The sequence below is a fragment of the Dermacentor variabilis genome, chromosome 3 (assembly GCF_050947875.1).
Source record: "Dermacentor variabilis isolate Ectoservices chromosome 3, ASM5094787v1, whole genome shotgun sequence".
Lineage (NCBI taxonomy): Eukaryota > Metazoa > Arthropoda > Arachnida > Ixodida > Ixodidae > Dermacentor > Dermacentor variabilis.
The window spans coordinates 65,041,907-65,068,774 of record NC_134570.1 but is presented as its reverse complement, the minus strand read 5'-3'; the positions used below and the strand labels follow the sequence as shown (position 1 = coordinate 65,068,774).

The 26,868-nt window shown below is 46.3% G+C and overlaps 2 protein-coding genes across 4 annotated transcripts in view; both read left to right on the top strand.

The window, feature by feature from the left end:
• Window positions 1-12,137, top strand: part of SK (small conductance calcium-activated potassium channel) — a 526,806-nt gene extending 514,669 nt beyond the window's left edge. For all 3 annotated transcript variants that reach the window (XM_075685399.1, XM_075685398.1, XM_075685400.1), the window contains 3 exons: window positions 785-912; window positions 2,179-2,248; window positions 3,074-12,137. In XM_075685399.1, the coding sequence (XP_075541514.1) occupies window positions 785-912; window positions 2,179-2,248; window positions 3,074-3,562 (687 nt within the window). In that variant the 3' untranslated portion in view covers window positions 3,563-12,137. The remainder of the gene's footprint in view (window positions 1-784; window positions 913-2,178; window positions 2,249-3,073) is intronic.
• Window positions 12,138-25,813: 13,676 nt separating this feature from the next.
• ND-B16.6 (NADH dehydrogenase (ubiquinone) B16.6 subunit) overlaps window positions 25,814-26,868 on the top strand; it is a 33,592-nt gene continuing 32,537 nt past the window's right edge. Inside the window, exon 1 of the mRNA XM_075685397.1 lies at window positions 25,814-25,957. Coding sequence (XP_075541512.1) covers window positions 25,864-25,957 — 94 coding nt within the window. The 5' untranslated portion in view covers window positions 25,814-25,863. The remainder of the gene's footprint in view (window positions 25,958-26,868) is intronic.

Sequence of the window (26,868 nt, the reverse complement as noted above, 5' to 3'; positions counted from 1 at the left end):
TGAAGTACTACGGTCGGCCTCTATTTCTTGCATCAAAACTAGTTATTGTTAGGCAACATACACTCAGAAAACAATGGAGGGCTGAAAACTACTTTTATACTAAACATTATAAAAAAAATATATCCTTCTCCCATATTTAGATATGTGTTCTCATACTAGCCTTCGATGGGGGTCAAACACTTACTCTTCTTGCGTCTACTCAGAGGGACGTGGAAAGAGAGAGAGCGTCAAAAAAGATGTGTATAAAGGCAGGAAGGTTGACCAGAGGTAGTTCTGGTTGGCTACCCTTCACGGGGGAAAGGAGTAACCATATAGAAAGGGAGTATCACAAACGAGGTGAACCACGTACGCAATCCAGCGGTAGCAGGCAGCGTCCTCACAGCATAAAACCTTATAGTCCAGCAGACCTCGGGAACTTGAACAGCGATGATATGCGTGGGGTCACTTTGAGAGCCCTGGCTATAAAGCTTTCTGTTCTGATACATGGACAACTGTCCACTCTGTCACTATACACTGCGCACATCGCTTGCCCCTCAAAGTGGACACGTACTCCATCGGGAGGTACAAAAGCTCTCAAGAAATATGAATAAATTACGCGGGCACAAGTGTACATAATCCTGCATTAAGGAGTCATATAGCGGTACGCTATATTTGTATGCTTACATAAAGTTATTACGCTTCACATTCCCATACCTCGCGCAAAAATTAATCGCGCGCAGTTAATTGACCTTTGGCTCACTCGGCCTTCTCAACCGCGAATCTTCTCTCCCATTTCTCTCTTCAGTTGAAAAACGCTGCGGCCAACGTCCTACGAGAGACGTGGCTCATCTACAAAAACACTAGGCTTGTGAAACGTGTGAACCCTTCCAAAGTGAGGGCGCACCAGCGCAAATTCCTCCTCGCAATTTACAGGTGAGTGCAGCTGTGTCCTTCTTTTTCTTGTTGGTTTGTTGTTGTTTTTTCTCTCGGTTTTATATGTATACCACCGTGAGCTGTCGCTTGAGCGCTCGTACTACTACGACATTATATTTTTCGTCACCTTAGCCACTGCCCCAACGACATCGTTGAGTTTTCCGCATGAGTCTTATTCACGCAAGCGTCTTCCTTTCGGAGTATAGCGTAGATCAAATAAGGGTTCCCGCAGCATTTTATATTTATGACATGTAACGTTTAAGTCTTTGTGCGCACTAAAAAAGGAATAGCGGCGCATGTTCGCTATTGTGCTACCACCGCAATACTTCGTGGCATGCTGGAACATTTGTTATCGTTTATAACTTTATAATGTGCTTTTGTTTACACGTTGCGTTTTATATCCATGTTAATGCCGGCACGTTATAAATACTGCGTCATCACGGTTGCCAAGGCCTAGTCAAGCTGCTTAGACTAACTTTCTTGATCTGCCCGCTCTGGAATAAATAAAGCCATTTGACTTTATTTGCACTTATTTAGATGTTCCGGCTCTCGAGCTCAGGACCATTATGCATATAATGGCCACATGAGGCAAACGCGTAGCGTGGAGCTAGGATAATTTTAACAGGATTAGTTAGAATAATGACGCTTACGCTGCCTCATTAAAGGGGTGAGGATTAGGAATTTGTGCTGTACTGCTGTGCAACTGACGGCGCTTATGTCGTCGCGCTTGAATGTACTGCGACGTTGAGTTGGCGTCAGGATTGTGAGAACTGCTATTTAACGAAGAACCCGCCGTGGTTGCTCAGTGGCTATGGTGTTGGGCTGCTGAGCACGAGGTCGCGGGATCGAATCCCGGCCACGGCGGCCGCATTTCGATGGGGGGCAAAATGCGAGAACACCCGTGTACTTAGATTTAGGTGCACGTTAAAGAACCCCAGGTGGTCGAAATTTCCGGAGTCCTCCACTATACGGCGTGCCTCATAATCAGAAAGTGGTTTTGGCACGTGAAACCCCATAATTTAATTTTTTTGTTTAACGAAGAATGCGTGTGACCGATTCGGTCGCTCATTATTCATTCGCCTACACGTTTCTAGGTTTTCTTTTTTACCGCTCCAAATTATCAAACTTGTGCGAAAAGCTTGCACTTCCCTCTTTTAAGAAGCGCAGTATAGAAAGACGAGCGCTGCTACACCATGCTGATCATTGCAACTGCGATAAACGTTGCCCGTTGCTTACTAACTGTTTTCTTCTTGTTCTCCTTGCCAGTCTCAGAAAGGTTAAAATGGACCAAAGGAAGCTTATGGACAACGCAAACACAATTACAGATATGGCGAAGGTGAGACTTGGTTCCAATATCTTTTCTTCAGCTCAAGTGATAGCGCACATTTATTTTATACTGCCCTCTGTCTATATTTTACCGAGTTATTTCTTCATTATTTCTTCGTAGTTTAGCCAAGAAGATAAGGACAGGATACAGGCTAAATCTCAACTCTCAAATTTTAATTGTCCCTTCAACAACCTGATGTCAAACAGAAAGAGACTTCACGAAAAAGCTGAGCCCTATATTTAAATCATCGCATTACCGCCATTTGATACTTAAGTTTCGCAGTGTGCAATAAGTTACGGTGCTCGTGCTAAATAACAGCGCTCTCAGATTTAGAAACAAAACCTGAAATTCGTTTTCTAAATATCGTTTTCTCTTTCTCTCTCACCCTTCCCGACGTTCCGTAATTCAAACCTTTTACAACCCACCTCCCTTTTTTTATCCCACAACAAACCCAACTGATCTCGTTATCGATCCACTTCCCCTCCTTGAACGAAAACAACGCGCCAACCTGCACACGTTGCCGTGGACTCCCGGAAACAACACCACCTGGCCTGCCACCGAAAAAAAAAAAAAATCCGGAAACGTGCTGGGGCCGACGGCCGGAATCCCGTGGGCTGCGACGGCAACGCCTTCCTTGCCCTGTTTCGTCGTGATTAATCGTGGCCAACTCTCGTCACGGCGGACGGCGCTCCCTGGCATAACTCCTCCGAAACTGCGGCTACGCAACGGGTCTTCGACACGTTCTCCGCCGTACCCGTGCTTGGTGTTCGCGTGTGTCGCGGCTGCTGTGTGCGCGCTGCGGTGACGCGGTGATCGTGCGCGCGCTTGCCACAGACCCAGAATTCGGTGTACGAGATTGTGTCGGACATGAACGCGCGCCAGGAGTTGTTCGACGAGCGGCTGGCGACGCTCGAAGAGCGGCTCGCCGCCATCCACGAGCAGCTCGAGGCGCTGCCGGAGGCCGTGGCGCGCTCGTGCGGCGCGTACTACGCTGCCGCGCCGCAGCCACAGCCGCCGGCGTCGAGCCAGTCCTACCCGCCGGGCTCGATGCCGCTGCCGGAGTGCGGCGCCGCAGTGCTGGGGCCGCTGCAACAGCCGCTGCAGCCGCCGCTACCAGCGCCGCTGCAGCAGCCGCTGCTGAACCAGCCCCGCCACACGCACCTGCACCCGGACGACGCGGCGTCGCTGAGCAGCCGGCCGAGCTGGTCCACCGTCAACCTGTCCGGTGGAGCGGGAGGAGGAGGAGGAGGGGGAGGAGGCGGCGGCAGGCTGGGAGTCCTGCAGCCGCCCATGGTGGCGCGCTCGGGCTCCACCGAGAACTGACACGACGACGACGAGCGTCGGCAGTGGAGCCCGCCGTCTGCCTGGCGGCGACAGGAGCCCACGGAGGACGACGAGGACGAGGCGCCTCTGTTGTCGTCGCCGTCGCCGCCTACGTCGCATCCGCAGCAGCAGCAGCAGCCGCCGCCACCACCATCGCTTCAGCCGACAGTTGTCGGCTCCGCCGGAGACCCGTCGTCAGCCACGCTACGCTATTCCGCGCGCCGTTGCCACGACTGGGGCGGCGCTCGGCGCTGGCCGCTCTGAGGCGGGCCTGCGGCTCGGCTTATTCTGCCCCATGCGTGATTCCGAGCGGTTACTTTTGCTTTTAAGTATGTCTCCTTTTGCGCGAATCACTGCTTCAGTAGCTATCGCTTCACCTGCTAATGCTGGGCTGTGCGGGACAGCTGCTCTGAGGGCTGTGCGGCCGCAGCGGGCGTTGATTTGGTCACGTAATGTGCATGTCAACTGGCGGGGCCCGGAGCTTAACGTCAAGATTGTTTGTCTCACCGAGTGTGTTTCCAGTTATGTCCGGCATTAGTTGTGTTGAACAAAACCGTGTCGCTTAAGTTTAGTTTCCTGAAATACGTAGAAAGTGAAATTGCAGTCAAGTGCTATGTAATAGCGAATGGGAATTTTAACAAGGGGGAGGATGATAGAAGCGAAGCGCGATATGAGCGACCGGATTAAAATGGTCTCTATTTATGGCCTGCTGCAACTAGTGTACCACTGTTAGAGCCCGCGACAACATCCCTTAATAGGTGCATTTTCGACACGATGTCCCAAGTTAGCATATCTGTGCCCAAAGTTTGCCATAACGATGTCTTCCAGAATTTGTTGGTCGCTAAAGAAAAATACTTCAAGAGCTTCCGCACACTTTGAGACGACTAGAGAAGCGCTTCCCGTCACTGCATCAAGAACGGAGCTAATCTAACTTTACTGAGTGCGTATAATGGGGAAATGCGCCTTCCTTTTGATGAAGCTTGTCAAAAGAATTGAACAACGAGAACTTGTACGTCGGTCGTTGTCAACGAGACGTACCGGAAAACGGGGTCGTTATATCGCATTCCTCAGCTTCATTTGTTCTGCCCCATAGTAGTTCTTCTGAAAGCCTAAATCTGCACGTTTCGATGAGACGAGGGCCTTCCAGGCATAGAAACGAAGTATCCATAGCATCAGTTTTCTTTCACACAATTAAAAACGGCGACATTTGAGAGGCAGCTTACATAGACAGGCAAGGTCACAGAACGCGTAGCGAGGTGCTGCATAACGTATACCACGTTTCCAGATGTTAAATGCGCATGTTTTACTTAGGGCGAAAAAGATTGGAGGAAATGTGCATCTGCCGCAACACATGTTGACCTTTCGAGAAGGAAGCCGAACTCCCGAATTCGCAAACGTGCCTCGACTCGACTGTCCTCGTCGACTCTATCGAGTGGGAGGATCGAGCCGCTCTTCGACTGAAGCGACCTCGGTGCTTCACTAGATGTCTTGGAAAACTTGAGAGCTATAGTTTCGTAATCGGAACTTTCACATTCTGCTGAACGGAGCTCGAACGGAGGGTCGCTTATCAAGCAACTCTTTCGTCGCGGGAATCGTAGAGCAGCGTTCTCGAAGAGCACCGACCGTTTCAGTCAAGAAGACTCGAGTCGATTCGATCTGCGTTTGCGAATGCGGGGCTCAGAGTTTAGAAGCCCGCGCAGCCCCATGATGCCAAGCGCCGTTCTTTGTAGATACTTGTAGTCTCCACGCTCGCTCGCGCTGGCTCCGATCTTCGACGGTGTGTGTGCGTGTGTGCGGCAAGTGCGCTCCTGCCTTGACTGCCTGCTGCCGCGCTGCGCGCGGAGAAACTCTGTGTGTCGTGCTGTTGTACCGCCGTCACCGGGGACAAAACCTTCGACGTGGCCCGACAGCCCGTGCGAGACGTGTTGCGGTGCTGAGAGAGAGAGAGACTCTGCTCGACCTACCGCGACATCGAACTATATCTCGCATGCACAGGAGTCTTCGAGTGTTTCGTTCGTGACGCAACCGGGGCTAGACTATACATGTATAGCTCTTCCTTCGCCGTCTATGTAGGGGAGGTGAAACACAAGCGCGGAATCAAAGAAGAAGAAAATCGTGAATGTGCGACCGACTGTATATCCGCGTTGTTCTCGGTACGTGCGTTTGTTGCCTGTTACAAGAGTGTCTGGCGCTTTCTTTTGTTTGGCACATGTTGATCGGCGTGCGAGTGAAAGGAAACAGGTCGTCGCAGAGTGATTGTGGCCGCACTTACGAAGAAAGCATGGACACAGCGTTTCCGTTGTTAGCATACATTGTTAAGCAGATATATGCTTAAACGAGGGGTGTGTATACGTTCCGTTTTACAACGTTCGTTGTTGTATCTTTGCTCCTGTGTTCCCCCTTTCGTTTCTGATGTTTTCTTTTTGTTTTTACTACTTACCTTAACGTAACTTTTCCAAGTCGATCGTTATAATAGTTACGCGGCAAAAGCTAACTCGAGTGACATCGTCTGTTGAGGTGTGTAGAAGCGGTAATGTTGCTCGCTTGTTTGTTACCCCGTTTCTTTTTTTTTTTTCTGAGTTCCGTTCCTCTGCCCTGCCCCTAAAACCATATTCCCGGAAATGGCTACGGAAATTCGATGTTCTTTAAGCATAACGATCTAAAAAACGCTCATTCGCTTAAACCTGGCATTCCAGAAATGTCCTCGACAAAAGCGCTTCAGGGTGGCACGAAACGAGTCGTACGCATTTTAGAAATGTCTTGCGTCTCATTCCGCGTTGTTCACTTTACACTTGTGTACTATACTGATACGTGCAGCTGTGCTTCTCAGTCCTTAGAGTTTACAAGGCACAAGGTACGTGTGCGCTTTTCTGCGAAAAATTTCGACGCGTCTTCAGTAGGGGCAAGATCTAGCGCCGGGACGTAGTGCAGAGCTTTCGCAGCACGCCGAGCTATCCGAATTGTTGATGGAGAAAAATTTGCATAATAAAAAGACAACGCACACAGTAAGGGAAGACAATGACAAGCCCCTGTCTTTGTCTTTCGTTCTGGTGTGCGTCTTTTTATTGCGCTGACTTTTTACTTCACCACCAACGCAAGACCAGCTACCCCAACAATCAATTGTCCTTTAGCTATCCGAAGCTTAGGAGATGGAACGGCGCTGTTCCTGCCGATCTCTGAGGCTTTAGCAACGAAAATTATCGCTGCAGCACGCGACGCAACGACGGGCCCAGTGAGCCCTTAAAACATCTGTTATAAACGGTTTGTAGAAATCCTACAGACCTCTTATTAAGCCTATAAATAATCTAAAGTCATTCGTCTATTAAGTCTAAAGATAGTCTATAAATCTTCTGTGGCGTCTGTAGATATTTTCCGTAGATCTCGTATTATGAGCACTATTGATAGTCTATAGATATCGCCCGGATTTTCAGCGGACTATTTTCTATGGACACATTAAAAATAATTTGGATGAGTTTGGTTAATAAAGACAGCCAAAGAAATAGACTCGTCGCTGTCGGTAGATGGTATAGATATTTTGTAGACAACGATGCAACTCTAAACGAATGCAAAATAGTTTATGAAAGGTCTATATAAACATTCCTTAGACTAAAAATACACTTTTATAAAGGCAGCCCCCACCGGCGTCGAAGCTTTTCATGACGGAGCTGCTACTTGCTTACAGGAGGCAACAACTATACTTGTTGAAAAGGCACCCAGAGCGGGGATGACCGCTTTGTTGTTGGGATGGAAAATCTCGTGTAAGTTTGCAGCATCCGCCAACTTGCTCAGATCGCAGGAGGAATGCACCTTGGAGCGCACTTCCATCGCATTAAAAGATCGCCAGCCTACAAAAAAGCATAAAAGCTTTCTATGGAACTGTAAGTCCGTAGAGTATATCCACGGACGCTCTGACTATCTGCGGAGTTGCGGTGATACTTTCAATACTTTCTGCGCGATGTCAGTAAGTTATGTACTGGCAAAAGAAATCTGGGATCGCGAACCACTGAACGTCTATTGACTTCTTAAATACATCTTCCTAAACGTTGCGATATCTAAGAACCGCTAGAACGTACCTGTACACAGTCTTCTGGCTCATTTACCTTACACATGTTGCTTACGATGGTCCATAAATTATTATTTATAAACAACTTGCTTGGAATTCCATGCGCCAGAGATCGACCGAAATAAATAGGCCCATTAACAATTATTTACCTGCAGATAATCTCTACGTTTCGTGGAAACAAGAATGTGTCCGCGAGAAAACCCCAAGAAACCCACGTCGACAGGACAAACCTACATCGACCAGCGCTTGTCCCGTGGGTGTGCTTCTACTACCGTGGTTTTTGCGCCATATTTATTTACTCAGCATGTTTGACCAAGCAGTTAAAGCTAAGATTTCTGCGCTTGCACTGGTATGTATGAAGGTAAAATAGTACACGAGTGAATTTTAGTAGGCTATGCAGGCGCTCCGAATCTGAAAGCAGAAGGGCGAGAAAAGTTTCTCTGAAGCAATAAAGAAAGGAGTTCTTTCTTTCCTTCATATTCTGAACTAAGCGCGCAGCTTCCGCGCTCTCTGCAAGTTTGACGGGAGCTGTACTTCAGAGTCCATCAAAAGGATCGAAGGGGTTATCAGAAAAGGCCTTAACTTACGTGCCTCGTGGGACATAACTTAAGCGCTCTTGAAGCGCGAAGAGTTTTATGGCTCTCACGCGATCTCAGTTCCGCTCGCTTTTTATACCGGCCTTTTTCTTAAGTATTCTGGGTGACCAGCAGGGAACGCAACTGCTTCCTGTTGTTAAGCCGGGTCGGCGTAGGAGCTAGACCCCGAGTGGTGTTTACTTCCGGTGGTTCGGTACTACCGGGATCATTTTAGACGTTACCGCTGACGGCCTGATAAGCTTCAGAAGCCTCCGGATTAGCGTTTTATGTTGGCTTAGCTTGACCTGCCATTAAAGCCACCCAACCTCGGATACTTTCTTCAGGCTTCCTTTAGCTGCTACTACCTTGAGGATTACAGCGCAGATCAAGAAAGGCAAACGCGGCGATCTACATTTTTTGTACAAAGCATGTCGCAGCGAATAGAAATATTGGATAAGAAATAACGGAGTAACGCGAAGTAAGAAATGACCAAGTAAGCTGTCCAAACCACTAAAACAAAATTTTAAGGTTTTCTAGGAAATTATGTTTTTTGCTATACATTTCGTTTCTAGAAGAGCAGTTAGCTCAATCTTATCCTCTAAAATGACTCGGCGTGACAGAAATGATGGGAGAACGAAAGGTGGCGACGCCACTTTGATATCTCGGCACCAACATCTGGTGACGTCACAGATTCTTGCACTTCTGGTGAATGCTAACAGTCTAGGGAATACAAGTTATATTCATTCCCATTCGAAACTGCACGAATACGATGACTCTATCGGGTAACATATAACGTTATATAATATAAAGCCGGATAATGACTCAGATATGGGTGACTATAGCCGTAAAATCTATCCCTATTCGAAAGTGCACAAATGTGAGGACTTGATCGGGTAAGATATGCGAACTTTTAAGCAGGATAGTGACTCAGATAGAGATAAGTATAGCCGTGAAGTCTATGACGTCGCAACAATGTCAGTGGCGCCTTCGTTTGGGCGCCGGGTTCAAATCAGGGAACTCTTACCTTAATTTTTTGCAATATTACTTTTCTTTAAGAGAGCCTTGAAGGAGTTATCTACGCATCTAGATTAGCTTAACATTCTTCTTTAAGTGTCCAGTTAGGCTGATCTGTATGGTGCTTATTGCGAATCAAGACTAACTTCTTTGTAACGATCGCGATACCGCTCCTTTGCTTCGCTTCGCAATTTCCTCGCAGGATCTTGGCTACGATCTCTTAAACTGGTTACGTACCCTTCTGAATTAATAATGCGAACCATCTACGCGCTGCAATGAAAGAACAAACCAGCCCACCCAATTCTCTTCGAACGAAGCCAGAATTCGGAAAGTTGCGTTGTCAATCCGCCGGCAACGAACCGTTCTCATGCGCTGTACTTAGGTCTATCTGCCCTGTCCTCGAAAAGCCCTGCCAAAAGCGTTTTCAGTAAAACACATGTTCTTCGGTCGGCGACCTTTAGCAACGTCAAAATAGCTGCGCCATCACTGTTTGGCTCAAGCAGAATGTTATAAATATTGACAACTTTTCTCCATGCCGTACCGACGGATCGAGCTAAATTGGCTAGGCGACGTACTCGGCGTGCTTACTTGTTGGAGTTTCACTGGTGCACTTGGACCAGTGAAATGCAATGTTTTTTTTTTCCTAAGCCATCTCCTCTCTTTCATATTTTAGATTTACATACCAGATATTGGTGTCCTTATATGTTGTGAATTCCTTCAGCTGCGCACGTCACCAGCTGTCGTGGTCTCTCTAGTCCTGTGTTCTTCCTTATTCCTTGCGTTTATGTGTGGTTTATTTTACCAACTTTGTTTTAGTCGCAATAAATCAGACTCAAAGAGTTTAAACATATGGGGGTCAAGACATCTCTTTCGCAAATATATCTTTTTTCCGTGGACATCGCTCTTATAGATATTTGCTCCTTATTTTAGCATGTAACCCGGCTTACGAAAGAAGCGTTCCTGTAAAAAAGGTTTACAACGGCACTGTGCCGTGCTGTCGTATTTCACGAGTGTTATGTCCCTCTTGAGTCGTGCGTTGCAACTGTCGTTAACCAACTGACTCAGAAGGAAACCTTGTCGACATAAACGCGTCTGTTTCAGCGCTCGCATGACCGCGAATCTTATACACTCAAATTCTCTAGTTTGCTCTCGCTTGTGAAATCAAGTAAGGGGATAAAACGATCGTAACGTCGCGCAACCTGCCCATTTGCACGACAACGTTTTGTGCTCCAATTTCAAAGTACAGATGTGCGCAACAAACGTAGTTCTCGCTCCGGAAAATTCAGGACTGCCTGCTCGCTTGCTCGATAGAAGCTGACAGTCCGAACTCTGAAGTTTTGTATCTGGGCGATCGCACACAACCTTGTTGTCGGTTCTAAAGCTTCTCGATGCAAAACACCAACGTTTTCAAACATCTGCTAAACGCGTACACCTGAGAACGCGGCTATGCTAGTCATGATGTGTATGCTAACTTCATCGCGCTATCTTGAAAGCAAAAGAAACAAAATTTGAAAGCACGTTCTCCATAGCCCCTCCTCCCTCGCCCAAATGTCCACTGTCAATTTATGTTCAAGCAAGCCGAGGCAGCTTCAGTTTCCTGGTGTTGCTGTTTTCCTCTGTCTGCTGTCAACAAACATCGCGCGGTGTTTGTTTTTATTTCATTAACGCACTACGTAGTTAAGTACAACGCATTGCCTAAGACGAGCTTGTTGTTGTAGAATGTTCAATGTTCTTGCTTTTGCCGGTGCGGTGGGTGGCGTGACCTTACGGGAATTTGCCAGTGTTTGCCGTTGTGTTCCAGCGCGATCATATGGTCTTGTCACATTTCGTACAGCAGCGGACGTTTTCTGTCTAGTCATTGACGATTCTTCTTTTTTTTATTGTAGAGATGAGGTGTGTTCACTAGATGTCGTTTACTATCTAGTCCCTCCGAGCCGCTGTATAAAGTGAACGTGCGTCTTTGGTCCTTCCGAGGCGTTCCAGCAGGACAAGCGAATAGTGAGAAACGAACCAATATGGCGGCCACCTAAAGAAGCGGCGACCTAAAGGAGTGAGAAATTAAAAGAAAAGTAGCACGGGAAAGAAAAGAAACAACGTCGGCAAAGCTTGAAGAGACATTCACCTTCGAGCTTGTTCATCTCATAAAGCATTCCTGAACGCGGCGTGACACAGTGAAGTGCGTAGAGAGAACTGATGACGGACTGAAGCGTATACATATATATTTTTTCTTCGTCTTTAATCGAACCACGGCGCGCATTTTCCGCATCGACGGACAAGCTTGTTTTCACGTCCGGACGCCGAACTACTGAGTGGTGTTCCCTCGTGTTCTCTCTTTCTTCCTTTCTTTCTTTCTTTCTTTCTTTCTTTCTTTCTTTCTTTCTTTCTTTCTTTCTTTCTTCGTTCGATTCATCTGGGAAGCGAGAGAGCGTGTGTTGGAGAAAACAGCTGCGTTGTGAAGAGCGTTGTTGTTGACGTTGCTGCCTAACGTGTGTGCGTGTGTGCGTGTGTGCGTGTGTGCGTATGTATATGTGTGTACGTGCTGCGCTTTCGCAAAGCGTGAGAATACAAAGCAGGGAGGGCGAAGGAAGGAGAGAAACGTACACTCGGGGTGCAAGAAGACACGTGTTGCTCTACACCTCGCGAGCAAATAGGTAATAGTGGAACGCGCGGCGGCCGTCCATACCGTTAACAGGTGACAATGCGACACCCACCCACACACATACACACACACACACACACATACCCCAACTTACTTACACGCGAAAGAAAGACGAGATCGCGCGTGCGGACACGTGAAGCTTGTCCGCACACCCTTTAGCAATGAGGAGGAATCTACTTATTACCTATGAAAAGCTCGAGCGTACTTCCTATAGCAAGCTAACCGACTTAGCATCGAAAAAAAAAAAAAAGAAACTCGTGTACATATTTATAGCTGCAGTGGTGACGTCATCGCTTCCACACTCTCTATCTCTCTCTCTCTCTCTCTGTCTCTATCGCCATTGCCGCCACTTGAACTGTGCTTGTCGCGGTGCGGCGTATCCGCAGAGCGCATCGCATCGTGATTCGCGACAGGGCACGCTAGGACAGTTGGTATTGCAACGCCTGTCTGCCTTTCACGAGAAAAAAAAAAAACATTTATCTCTTCTATCTCCCAGCTTTAGAGATCAGTACTTCTAGTCCCCGTAGTACCGTTTCTTTTATTCTTTGATTCGATGGTTAGTTTGGCCCATTCGCAACACGTGTCATTTTCCTGCTTTAGCGTGCGATCAGGTCTGCCGGTATCTAAACTAAGGATTCTCGTTCGGCAATGCGTCCCGCTTTCGATGTGTTCAGCGGCCCGCGGCTTGACTGCGAACGCCGCAGTCCCGAAGCAATGTTTGACACAGTGGTTGAAGCTCGGACACTATAGGCGACACGATATAAGCGTTCTGTTCCGCTGCTCGAGATGCAGCGAAACCAACACGAGGACGTCGGCAAACCTTGCCGGGGGGGACGGTAGTCATCGTCGCGCTTGGAAATCGGCGACCGTTGCTCGAAACGCGCGTTCAGTTTGCGTTCAGTTTCGCCTCATTCGATTGGTCTAGGCCGCACCGACGTACGGCCTCGACCTGTCGCGTGAGGCGAAACTGAACGCAAATTGAACGCGCGTTTCGAACAACGATCGCCGATCGCGCCCACCATTCGGAAGCCACGCGCGAAGAGCTATGTTGCAATTATGGGGTAGAAATGAACGACGCTATCGCCAAGGTCGGCGAAATTAAAGATATGCGAATGTATGATTCGTATGATTCCTTTCGGAGGCATTCGTCGGCATCACTTATTAAATCCATAGAGGTCCAAAAGACGTTACATTGAACAAAATGGGGAGGGGGGGGGGAGTAAAATTATAAATGATGTACACAAGTGACATAGCGGCATCTGACACCAAAAATTGAAAATTGAAAGACGAGCCCAATGTGCGTCAGTCGCATAGTTCGAGTTTGTTCATCAGCATAACGGTGGCTGGCGTTGATGACTGAGACAATCCGCCACTCAGTTACGAATAGGCAGCTTGCAAGCTTTTCCTATGCGCAAAGCCAAGGTAAAACTTCCGAGTAACGTTGGTTGGAACACAACGCACACACACAAATGAAGGAAGGAACATAAGACAAGAAAACAGGAAACAGGGTGAGCGTTCCCAAAACTGCTCTTGCGCAATAGAGTGTTCGTAAGAGCAGGCACAATCCTAGGGTGATGTTGGACCAGTTGTTAGTGAAGGCAGTGGGAAAACCGATGGGAACCAAGATTTACATACTAAAAGATTTGCCATTTGAGCGTCAGCCCCGTCAACTGAAAGCAGCGAAGCGCATTTCTGCATGCCAATGTATAATGCACTTTCAATTTGGTTGCGTTTCCATTAAAATGGATAGGTGAAGCCACTGGCAACTCACTGAAATATTTTATCACGTTGTGCGCAAGCTTTCTTTCACATTTATTTAATTTTAGGTACTGCTCGTGGCAAAACGAGTGCATCCTGAAATGAACTGCTTGACTTATTCCGCAAAAAGAATGTAGTGACCGTAGTGACACAAATTGTTTCTCTCCGAATTACGGCCTGTGTTTCGTTCTGGGTTTGCTTTATCCTTTCATTATTAGTTTTATCTCGACTGTACCATATAAGTAATTTGAGTTCTTTTTACACCAGTCCTGTTCGCATTGTTATTCGGCAATATGTTTTCGTGTCACGCGCTCAATTCTCGCATTGTTCTACCTTAAGCTCTATCCAAACTGCACGCGTGCCCTAACCTAAGTAAAGAAAGAGTATCAGAAACTTCGTTCCATCAGTGAATTCTCTATCCACCCGAAGTAAGTCGACGCTTATTCAATTCTTCTTCCGTTCTTTTTCATTGCTGTTCCTCATTTCGTTTTTTTTTTGTGTGTGTGTGCTTCTCCCGAGAACCGTTAGCAAAACCTTCTGCAATACGCGAGCTTAACGACACTAGTACGTGCCAATTCAGGCAGCTTAGCGCTCGCTTCGCGGATTAATCGACTCAGTTCGTCGCTCACTCGCAATCACCCAAAGTAGCTTCGCATTGTCATTAGGTTTGGCTTAATTATTAGAACTTTCGACCTTCTATAGTGTACTTCGCTTACTCTTTCGGACTCGACTATAAACCTGAGGAACATCAGGTTTCCAGTGCGACATCTAGACTACATCGCATCTGAGGACAGCCTCACTATAGCGTACTCGTTCCTTGATCTTGATCTCGCACAGCTATGCGCGCGTTATACAGTAACAGCTTTTTACATGGAGCAGTGTGTAATTAGCTTGCGGCATCGCTATCTCTCGCCCTGCACCTCTCGAATTTTTACCTTCGTATTTTCCGTTTTGCTAAACAGCGTCTTTAACAAACAAACAAACAAACAAACAACAAATCTTACACGGACATTCGTCATAGACCTTCACCCAGGATCTCCATTCAATAATACATTTTGTTCACTCGGAGTACGAAGAAAGTTTCAGCTTGCATTGTCATAAATTCTCATTCGAGTTTATAGTTCGCGAAGCTAAACTTGAAAAAGAGTCTAGGCATTCCTATGATACATTAATTTCCTATGACCAACTGTAGTTATAGTAAACAGAAGTGGCTGAAACGTTTCTCTTGACAGAGCTATTTTTTCAGCGCTAGTAAACAAGAACGCTAGGGGCTGAACACTGCTTGTAGCAAGCAATTAAGCGTTGTTGACATACCTGCAACTCTACGTCACCGCTTCGGTGATTTGGTGGACGCTCCGTATATTACTATATCTGATAGTGTATCAGGGTTAAAGAGGCTGTAAGAAAAGACTGGCAGGTTCCTAGTGTATCACAAGCCGTTTTCACACAGACCGTTCTTTATCTCTCCCTCTCTATTTCACTGTTATTTCCATTAGCAGAGAAGCCACGCGAAAATTGATTATTACTTCAGTCACTCCAAACCGACCTCATTTAAAGCGAGACGGCTGTACTGCCACAACCTTGTTTCTGTTCTCATTTTCTATCACTTCTTTTTTTCGGGAAGTTTACTGTAACTCAGCGTTGCGTGTCAATGTCTTTCTCATGTTTAAAAGCCGTTTTCTCTAACGCTTCTTTTCACGCTACTGATAACAGTTAGTGAACAGTTGAGTTTTGCTTATTTGATATCTCGTCTTTGCTGTTGGTACCCTAAGAAAATTCGTGGCCCTAGATTAATTTTTCGAGCTTTACAGTTCTCAATACGTGCTATGTGCTTAGAAGCGGCCGACCACTCCGTGCTGTTGAAAACCCGCCCGCAAGGAGAATATTGACCCTCGGAACACGCGCGTTCTTCATTAGCGAAACGCGAGGGCCTCACAGACAGGCGTGTAATATACTCAAGCTGTAGTGCGCTTCGTTTCTCTATAGGACATCGTCGCTGCGTCTTCGAATACACGAGCCGCACTCTCCCTTTGCAAGAAGGCTTTGTATACATATATATACATATACATACAATATATTTACACGCGCGTACTATACATGAGCCTACGTTACTCCAAAAGACGCACGCAGGACGTCTTGTACATGTGGCAGAAACAAATAAAACACGAAACTGAGAAACAAAAAGAACCTTTCCCGGAGAAGAAGAAAAAAAAGAACTGCTGCGAAGACGGAGGTCGGGGAAGCTTTGTACGCCCTCTTCGAGTCTGTATTGTGTGCCTTTTTGCTGTTTTTCTTGAGCATATTTTTTCATATAACAGTGTACAGGAGAAAAAATAACCACTGTAGAGTAGCGAAAGAAAGAAAAGGTTGAAACTTCGCCCAGCCCCGATATGCGTTCCTCAATAAATAAATGAAAAAGAAGAAAGAAGCACGCTTTTTATTATTATTATTTTGGGCGCCCGCTTGACGCTTCCTATACGCGGCGCCGCTGTTGTTGCTGGTATGGCCCGTTGCACTGTTAGGCTGACACAGCTTGTTCGGGTTGGATGTCTAGAAGTGGGCTTAGAAACAACGCCATATAAACAAAAAGTTTCAACTACTCGAGGGTATTATCTGGAAGATTAGGGACACTATACGCCCGGTTCTATATGTGACGTCACAGTTCTGGGACACCTACGTGACACACTGACTTCGTCGATGTGCGAAAGAGTTGTTGCTGTTGTTTTCGCCTGCAGGAAGGGCGAAAGAAAAATGTTGTGCTCGTTTGAGAACTGTCTACATACGCTTGCCTTTCTGTCGTCTTCATGTCGAGTGATTCAACGTCACCGTTGTCCCTTATGAAGTTGCCGTGAGCATAAGCTAAGTTACCAGTGTTCTTGAGCTGCAGAAATTCGAATTGGCCTACCATACGCTATAGAAAAACCGACGTCAACTTAGGAGCAGAAAAGGAAAAAGAAAAAGAAAGAGGGGATGGGTAGCAGGGCTAGGGGTAATGGCCTACCTTTGAAGGTGCGGCAATGGATGCATGCAAATGAGTTCCAAAAGTTGAGAGGCGGTAGGGTAGTCTACTATATTGAGAAGGCGCAGGGTGTTTACCACATCTCCTAAGAGGCTACGAGAAAGAAAGTCCGCGGAACGTGAAAATGACCGATGTCTAAAAAAATTCATTAAGGCATAATCTCAGAAGATTGACACGATGAAGCAAAACAAGAAAAAAAAACTGCAGCTGCAATGCAGGTTCTTTTCTATTCCTTTCTTTTTTACGCTAACCGATCGCATGTCGACACGGAACTTGTGCATCCAACTTAAACTCGCTTTTCACGAGCTTCGATCGCAGGCACAGATGTAGTAACCGTTGACCAGATGTTTATGCGTTGGACGTATGCATCAAAGGAGGCGTGAACCGTGTATTCGTGCTGTAGCCGCAAGTCTCAGGAGTGACCCTCGATTATTTAAGCAGTTTATTAAAGCGCGCATCGTTTCGCGGCACACAAGAAAATGCCTAAGAAAGGGGGAAAACCAATATATCGCCTCAAGTCTACGCCCTCGAACACAACACTCCGTATTACTCTATCCTCGTTCTTCTTCTCTTGACACATTGCTGGAACAGTAAGAGCGTGTGTGTGTGTGTGCGTTTTTTTTTTTTTCGTTATTGCGCCTGTGGAGCTCCAGCCGCAGCTTCATCTTCGGCGTGCGTTTTTTATTATCGTTTTTTTTTTTATTATTGGAGCGCGAGGCTTGTCGCAAGAATACGCACATCCTGTATTACGTTCTTTTAATTCCTCTTGCGGTCGCGAGCATTTCGTGATAAGCACGAGCATTTTCGTGCGCCCGTGTTCTTTGCGAGTTTAGGCCCTTTTTTTCTCTCTCTATTTTTCTTCTTGTTCTCGTTCGGGTGTTCTTAGCGGGATGTTGTTTTCGGGCGCCGTTTGAGAGTTTTCACAGGTCACCAAAAAGGTTCGTTACATTCTTGGTGGCCGCGTTTTTTCAACACTGTGCTGCTGTCACCAATGGAAGACAGAAGGCTCTGTTATTAAAGAACAATTTAAGAAAAAAAAACTGTGAAAGACCCGGTGTACGGTGTTTTTATTCCGGCCACTGCGTGCTTGGTTGCTCTTCCACAGAACAGCACTGGGCGTGCTGTGAATATATTGTTTCCTGCAGTGAAACTCATCTATACATGGTACTTTTAGACTAATTTATATAAAGATTTATATTCGACAACCTTTAATTTTAGCGGAAGAAAATCGCGGCAGAAACCATCGAAGACGATTGTGAAAGCCGGCGATAGCTTTCTCGGGCGATCTGCTGCATATCCCCGAGCAATCCGTGATTCACGATACCGTGCGGGCATATCGGCAGACACACGAACTTCAAATATCGCCGCCAACTATAATGCTGGATGATACCACGACACGATATTTTTATTATTATTATTATTATTATTGTTTATAGTATACAAAATGGTTTTCGAAAAAGCCTGTGACATCTTATTGTAATGCGCCCCGAATGAAACTCCATATACCCCACAACGCCTAGTTTCCTGGCCGCACCCGTTTGTAGATGGGGTGCTACCAATTTAATATAATAGATTACATTAAACTTAATAGGTTATGCATATCCCTTGTGTCACCTTGGCTCATCCGTTGCGGGGTATTGGCTAAGAATGGGCGCGTACCAATATCACATACGAACACAGTGCCGATGTTGTCCGCTCGCAAAGACAGCAGCTTGCACATACATAGTGGGTCAAGTTGACTATCCTCCCATAAACGGCAAGAAACATACGTACTGCAAAGTGTGTGTGGAGGGGGCCGGAAGGGGGGAAGCCAAAGAAAGCTGTCGCTGTAAAAGAAGAAAAAATTAAGTCACATCGACGAAGTGATTCAAAATTTGGAGGCTCGTACAAGATTAATTGCTGCCATGGTGATGCGAGGTGTGACGTCACGTTGATGCGGAGCTGCTGTCAACGCAGGCTTTTGGAGTAAGAAGAGATGGCCATTGCGCTCACTTTAAGCAAAAAAAAGAAAGTGCTTGCTGGTGCAGAGTTACAGTGTTGTTCTTGTCTCAAAACGTGGCTCGTACCCACGAGGGGTATCGACCACACTGGATTGATTGCAAAGTGTACCTAAGAAAATACCAAAAAGGGTAAAGGCAAACATTGTCGACGAAGCATTAGGCAACTAAATGATAACACAAATTTTGAGTGGGCCTACACGTAAACTTGGGAAAAAAATTTTCAAAAATAATAAAAATTACCGCCCATGCACCCCGTAAAGATGGTAAACAATGGAGCGAAGCTGAAATGTGCAACCCTGCTGTTTATCGCTCGGTTAATTCCGGCGGTTAATTAAGCTCAATCTCTATTATTACTTACGTGTTTGTGTTTCTTAATGAGGTAACGCACACGTTTGGCTCGGGTTTATCACATTGCTTATTTGAAATGCCACACATTCCGCGTCGCATAAACGCCATCATGGAGGGGTGCAATGCACGGTTCGTTGTGTTAATCCAGCGGGTTCATCAAAGTGTTTCTTAATTATGTTACACATTTCTGTTTCGTAATGCGTCAATTATAGCGTTTATGACTCGTTTATGCACTGTAGTTACCAAGTGACACACCGGGGCCGCACATTTCATTTAATAAAAGACAGGGACACATATTCGGAACTATTGCGAAGTTGGAGGAAGACTGCATTAACCTAAGCAAAGTATCACAAACAAAGACGAACTTTCAAATAAGCATCTTACAGCCACTAAACTATTTCTATGCCTACCCAGCGAGGAATTTGTCCGTCAGTCACGTAAAATAAGTGCAATGGCTCACACCCCCCTAAGCAATGGCTCATACCCCTGGAATAGGGTTTCTGTGGTCGGACCACGAGTGTTTCGCCTAGGCATATACAGCCTCGCTGTAAATATAAAGTGCCTCATGGTCAGTACCCTAGCAGCGTAACCATCTGGTTGCTTCAATTAACTTGTGCAGAGCAGTAATGATGGCTTGTGCCTAATTGAAAGGCACCAAAGGACAAAATGTTCGGTGTCGAGTGCTAAACCCAGATTACCAGTCGGAAATATGAGGAACATTCTGCTCAGGGAAGAAAAACGGCGGTAAGAAAGAAAGAAATGATCATTAATGTCTGGTTCATTACAAAAAAAATTATAAGTTTGTTATGTATAGACCAGATCTCTGAAGGAATAAATTTAGGCGGCGAACTCTACAACGGAAGCTTGATAACGTCACCTAGCATTGTCCTGAAAGGCATTTGCTCGTGTTCCACGGAAATTTTCGATGTCGAAAATCATCTGCGGAAAGTAGGGATGATTCATTACAATTTAGAAATAAAGGTTAGTTTAAATCTAGCTTCTGTTATAAAAGAGAAATCAGGAAGAATATTTAAGACCGAACCATTTAGTGACGACCATGCGAGCGAGTCAGCCGATTCACTGGCAAAGATTCCGCTACGTCCGGGGAACCATGACAACGCGGTCTTCAGACCAATTGTCCGGGCAAGAGTCGAAAATATACTCGGGAGGTATGACCGATTATCAGAAGTTAAATGTGTACAGACCGAAAACGTATCTGTAACAATTATTACTTTACATTTCCGCGGACTAATTTTCTGATGGCCAGAATAATTGCCAGAAACTCTGCAAAAAAATATTGGTATTGGTAAATCAGGCACGGTAGACGAACTTGAAGATTTGCTAACAGCGCCTGAATAAAAACAACTTGTGGCTGTCGACAACGCCGCGGATATGTTCTGAAAAATGAATCGAAAGAATTGATGAAAACGGATTGCAAATGGAAGTTTCCGGAAATGGTAACCGCCAAGGCCATTTTACATGCGCTCCAACTAACTGCTGGGTTATCCCGGGAACCGAGAGGCGCCAGCTTGAGTCAAGCGTGACAATCCCCGTCTACGAAGCATCGTAAACCTTCAGAAAAGTGACACTCTTCTTTCTTGCGCAGCACTTCCGGTTCACCTCCTGAGACGACCAGGGACGAAATTCAAAATAAATTAGGAATAAAAAAACGGAAAAGAATAGTACAGTACAAAATTCAAGGGTTTCATTATAGATCTGATACCAGAGCATAAGTTTAGTTTCAAGTTGAGTTACTTAAGTGTGGAATAATTAGAATTAGAAATCACTGATTATCGCACACCAAAGCACATAATCGTAGACTTTCGAGACCCGTCACGTGAGCACGATTTTTGCGAAATTGTTGGAAACTCGGAAGCAGAAATCAAAAGTAACGACGTCACTTATGACGTCACACACAGGAATGTGGCATGATATTGATACACCTGCTCGTAGCAGCTGCGCGCTCGCACTCGTTACATGCTCTGACGTGAGCACCGGAGAGGGCACGTGAAGTGCGCTTCGTGCGCAGCTTGCTAGGGGGCTACGCCCCGCCAGTTGGCGCGCGCTGCGCTTCCTACTCGGCCTCCCTCGCTCCTCGCCCGCATAACGTGCCAGGGGAAAGGCGTTCGCTCGCTTAACCTAAAGAACATCAACGCCGAGGTACGAGATACACCTAAGTCAATGATTAGGGTCGCTGTTACGATCAGCCAGCAAGAGTAGTGACCTTCTAGCCTCTCCCGATTTAGTGCCACGAATAGCTTCGTGGAGCTAACAATGCGTCCCACTCGGACAGACCAGCGGCCCCAGCAAGGCGAGACACGTTTGGCGGATCGAGTGCTGTTAATTGGTTCGCTGTCGCCGTCACGGACCAATGGGAGCAAAAAAACTCCTGGTAAAGGGTGTTTCAACGGCGTTTCCTCACGGAATCCGGTAACCGCCACGGTCGTTTTACATACGCTCCAGCTAACTGCTGGGTCCAAGAGCTGCAGGTACCAAGAGGCGCCAGCTTGAGTCAAGCGTGACAATCCCCGTCTACGAAGCTCCTTTTCTTTCTCTGTGTTCGGTGAACAAAGGTGCGGGAGTGATTCTGTGAACCCTCGCCTTCAACGTGGGTCCTTCGACGACTTTGGACGCTCCATTTGGACGAAGGGGGGCGGAGGTTTTTCCTGGCATGGGTATCTGGTTAGGACAGAGGTGGTTTAAGCAGACTTTCCTGGCTCCTCAATGTGCTTGAATTCAGTCGTGCTAGACTGATGAGTCGTAACGTTCTCCACTCCTCATGTAGAGATTGTAAATAAACCCAGTACCCCTAGTTCTCGACGAAAACATGTTTCCTCCCTTCAACAACGTGCTTAGCGTGAATGACTTGGACAACGGCATGGGCCAGCTATCTTTTTTGACATGCCCGACCCCAACTCTTACATTCCCTACCATTTCTATCTACCAGAAAGGAACTCTTCTATCCAGGCCACTGTATAGTCTGAAACAGCAGAGCTTACTAATCTAGAAACCGAAATTCCATGTTAGAAAATGTCATAAGCTTTTGCAATATTACAGCGCAGCTCTTACCGTTCTCTCGGCGAGCCTCAGCGTTCTCCCTCGAAGCCGAGCGAACGAACACAGCGAAGGATGGAAGCGAACGCGGAGCTCAGAGGAAGATGAAAGGCGATGATAGCGGAGAGAGCGCGAGCAGGAAAGCAGAGTGCGAGGGTGCGGCGGCACCATGAGGCGGAAAGCGGAGTAGGAAAGTATGGCAAAAGCTTTGCGGTGACGATAGCTACGAGATGGCGCAAGAGTAGGGCGTGTTGTCTGTATGGATACAAAGCGCTGCGTAAGCGGAAATCTCTCTGCGGCGGTTGCCGTGAATTGCGCCCACGCCACATCCACGCGCCGCCTCTCGCGATCTCCCGATTAGCGAGGCAGATGCGCCACATTACGCTTCGTTTGCAACGTGCCGCACGAGCCATTGTCTATTGGGTGAGGTGGTGGGTACACCGCACGAGCAATTGAATATATCGCGAATTGAAAACACAAATAGAGCTATGCTCAAATTTCTCATTAGGTAGTATCGCAATCGTCGGTGAATGTTTTAAAGTTACTACTGCTGAGAAGTCTTCTGATAGTCCTGCGAGTCGAATACAGCTTTCCAAATCAACGTGAGCTGATCAATTCAGGCCTAAACCATATTTGTCTCGAGCGCAGAATCCTGCTCGTGATGTTCACTGTTTTTGTTTCCTTTTTATCGGCCTGGATTAAGGAGAATCAGAAGGAGAAAGTGGGGAACTATTACGTCTATTGCTGATGGTCCCAAGCATCATGTGTCCAAGTGAGGGGCTGGGTCCCACAGTTGCTCACAGCGGAGAACACGCGCAGCTACCAGACTCAACCTCCTCCTGTCTGGGTAAGTTTGATTCGTTCGAAAGTTGCGCAGAAATACTAGTTGAAGCGGGGGCAGCAGCAGCAGAGTGCGATTGGAGGAGTCTGTTGCATTTGGCAGTTAACATCTCTGTGCTACCTTCGGCAAACGTGCTAAAATGCCGCTCCATAACTGTTGGGATTGTCTTGTAAATAGCTGCGGCTACTTCGGCCTAAACTATGGTCTCTAGAGATGTGGACAGACGTGACGCAGAGGCGGCGTAGCCGACACCACCTTCTTTAATCGCTGCTATTGCTTCCGCACGGTAACAATGGCGTTTCTCAAGCACCAGAATTTTTTTCATGGCCTCGCGCGAGGAAGTTACTATCCGCTGCACTATGTGTTGCATCGCACAAGCAGCACCTTGGCGCATCTACGTCTCAGTCTCATGGGGAGCGAAAGCAGCCACAATTACAGCGTGTCACCGAAGACCTGCAGGCGTTAGCATCGTGACCATATTTCAAGCAGTTTCGGCACTGCAGTGGTCTAGGTGTCAAAGTCTCCGCGCGGAACAAATACGGCCATGCCTTCACTTCAGAGGCGCGCGTTAAACCGACTAACGAGCCAATAACGCTCTCAGTTATAGCAGGGTTATCACCCACTGACCTATTGCTTTCGTAGACAGAAATACCGCCAGCCGAAGAGAGCATCTTTGAGAGGACCTCAGGAGTGATATTGGTGAGTACCCCACGAACAATGCCCTTCACGCGTGCAATATGAGGAGGCACGTAAGCACGAGCCGCGATGCTAGCGAACCTCGTGCAGTTAGGCAAACCATCGCGGTACTGAACATCACACAACTTACACGGAATGCCAGTCATGCCAAAACGCCTCAGCACCAAAATGTCAATAAAATGTTGGGTTGTACCACGCAGCTCCTCTTCATTCACTCCACCGAATGGATCTACCACCCGTGGGAACGAGCACCACGGGCAAGGTATTCACTCCGTTCCGAAGAAAACACTCCAGTGGCACTGACTCAGTGGGACGGTTAGCCGACCAGGGCGAGCCCTGGCCGGGACCGGAGACCGTCCATTCACGGTCCCTGGAAATAAAAAAACAAAACATACCTATAGTAGGAACAAAGCACTACGAGCAGTTAAAGTGTGGCTAGTCCCCTCTCGGATACGAGACAAAGGGATCACTTGGTTGCCCGGTCGAGCAGGACGGTATCGCGTACAACAGCACCCAGTCGTTGTAGTTATTTCAAAATATGGTTGCTTGCTTGCTTGTTCCTCAATTGTGGCGCCTGCCCACTTCGGGGGACTGGCCAAGTAGGCGGCGGTCAAAGATTAAAAGTTTTAGGGAAGAGGAGAGAGGAAAAATCTGAACGTAAAATTAAATCGGGATTAAGTATAACGTTCATGTTAATTAAAAAGTAGATTTACGTGGCAGATATAGAAATATTCTTTATTATATATAAACATCAAATTTTGTATTCTTTGTTGGCTGGTATTAGAATATTTTCGAAGACACAATTAGAGATTTAATGATCTATCCAATTATTGATTTCTAGAATTGACATGGTAGCCTTCTTGTGCCGCAAATATAGTCTCAAATGGCAACACGGATATTCCTGTGGCTAAAGACCAAAGAAGAAGACCCGACGTAGAGGATATTTTGATACCCAATTTTCGGAATGAAAATTCTAATTTCTTCCTCTGATTTCTAAATCGACGGCACGCTACTAGAATGTGAACAATGATTTCGGGTTCTTGGTAGGTTGGACACAAAGAGGACGGTGCCAGACCAGACCCCTATAGGTAAATATTTAATGGTGGGATGTGGCATCGTAATTTTGTTATGGAGATTTCTAATTTATGTGTGGGACACCATTTGTTGCCAGATGAAAAGGACAAATAGCTGAATTCTGACATCTGGATCTTCAATTTTGTAGAATCTTGGGGAAAAAAAAACAGTTTTTATAAACCTAGCCGCAGTGACATAAGCTGAAATAGGCATAACGGACACAGCTGGTCGATCGAGAGACATCCGCGCAAGTGTGTCTGCCATTTCATTTCAGAATATACCACAATGGCCTTGAACCCATGCCAACCGCACCAGGCTTATGTTTGAGGGGATTAATGATTTAAATGTATCGGCTACAGTAGTGTCTGAAGATGAAGTGAGTGATGTGCATACTGACAGTGAAACAGTCACTATAACCACTGCAGAATAATTTGAAAGAAGTTTTCGAAGAGCTAAGATAACGGCTGATAGTTCAGCCAGAAATATGGATGTGAAATCCGGAAGGCATAACGCATATTAGCAGGATAGTGACTCGCAGAAAATACGCACACCTGCTTTTGCCTCACTCCGGACATCCGCAAAAAATATCAAGTGCGTTCCCTTCGGAAAAAAGATATGGCGGTAATGACGTGTTCTGGTTCCTACATTTGCTTTCGGGGCCAGCATTTTGCCATAAAAAGCACAGCCTTTGAGATCAGTTATTAAGTGGATTTGGACTCCAACAAGCAAAAGAAGCATTGTCTCCAATATCAACTTTTCTTTTTGCAAATGAGCCGCCGTTAGGGGGTATGGGTAGGGCGTTAGGACCCTTCTCGAACATAAAAAAAAAAGAAAACCATTTTTTTATTCTTTTTTTTAAGTTGTGAACAACTGTTGGTCACAAAAGACACGCTTTTGATTCATAACACGCCATGGCCACCATGTTTTGAACGCTGACGGACGCATGCGAAATAACATAATATAGCAGCGAGCATTTAGAATCGCCTTGGCTCGATTTTTAAAACTGATTTTTTTTTTTTCAGAGTTGTATATCTTAAACAGTGATGGAACCGTGTCCCATACTCAGCGACGGCTCCTTCAAAGTGACATAATCTGATCTCGAAGGCCATGTTATTCACGTTTTGCTGGGAAACATTTATCCAAAGTATTATTTCAAGTCAATCCAAGCCGAAAATTGTGCCGCCGCAAGGCTTGCGTGGAATGGCGACGCCGCATTACAAGCAGGATTTACCTCCTGAAGGGGGCTATTCCCCCTTCAATTTTAAGCGTATTCCTGCCAAAGTTTTGCTTTCTGGTAAGTTTCGTTACACCTAAAATATTCATCATAGCTAACAGTATCTGCCGCCTTTGGCGTCGGGACGCCAGTGCTGCACAGGGCGTTTGAAGGAGACTAATGCTTCAAAGCCCCAGAGGTGCAAATACCATTAAAACGCCGACGTGCGTTTCGTTGTCGCATTGTATACGGCTCCAATTTCTAGTCGTAGAAGAAAATTTTCAACTATTATTCATGGTGGAATCCATCATGCTTGTATATTGATTGTTGCACTGGCTCGTCCTGGAAGCAAGCCGTGTGTTCAGTTTTGTGCTACCTGCAAACGGGTTGTTCGCTTTTGTGCTGCTGCAAACAAGTCACATAAAATTTTCGTTCTAGGAGGGCGCATGAATACAACTGCGTATTTTATGCGCTCAGCATAGACTGCACCTCATTACCATTCATTCAAATCACTGCAGATAATACTAACGCCGCGTGTGTAGCATGTGTTCTGATTTTTAGTTTCCGATATTTGTCGTCATCTTTAACAGTAAAAAAAATAAAATATTGCTAACACTATTAATTTTTACCTCATGCCTTCAACCCAGCTACTTGCTGTCTTTTTTTGGACTAGTGTGACCGGAAAAACTTGATTCTGCGAAAGTCGCCAATTTCCGACCTCCCTAGCGTAACGCTCTGAACTTAGATCTGTGACGATACACGGAGATTCATAAGGGACTACCGTTGTGGTGCTAAAAATTGCAGCATATAAGGAGATAGTACTGGTATAGGTGTAATGGAACAAAATTTGTCTTAATGAATGAATGAAATGAAGAGGAACGTGATAGACAAGTGTGCAGCTCTTCTGTTCTTCCTTCAACTTATGGGAAGCCAGCTGGTCTAGTCCATCACTGCAACGTTGCCTTTTCTTGCTTGTAGCAGCATTGCTGAAG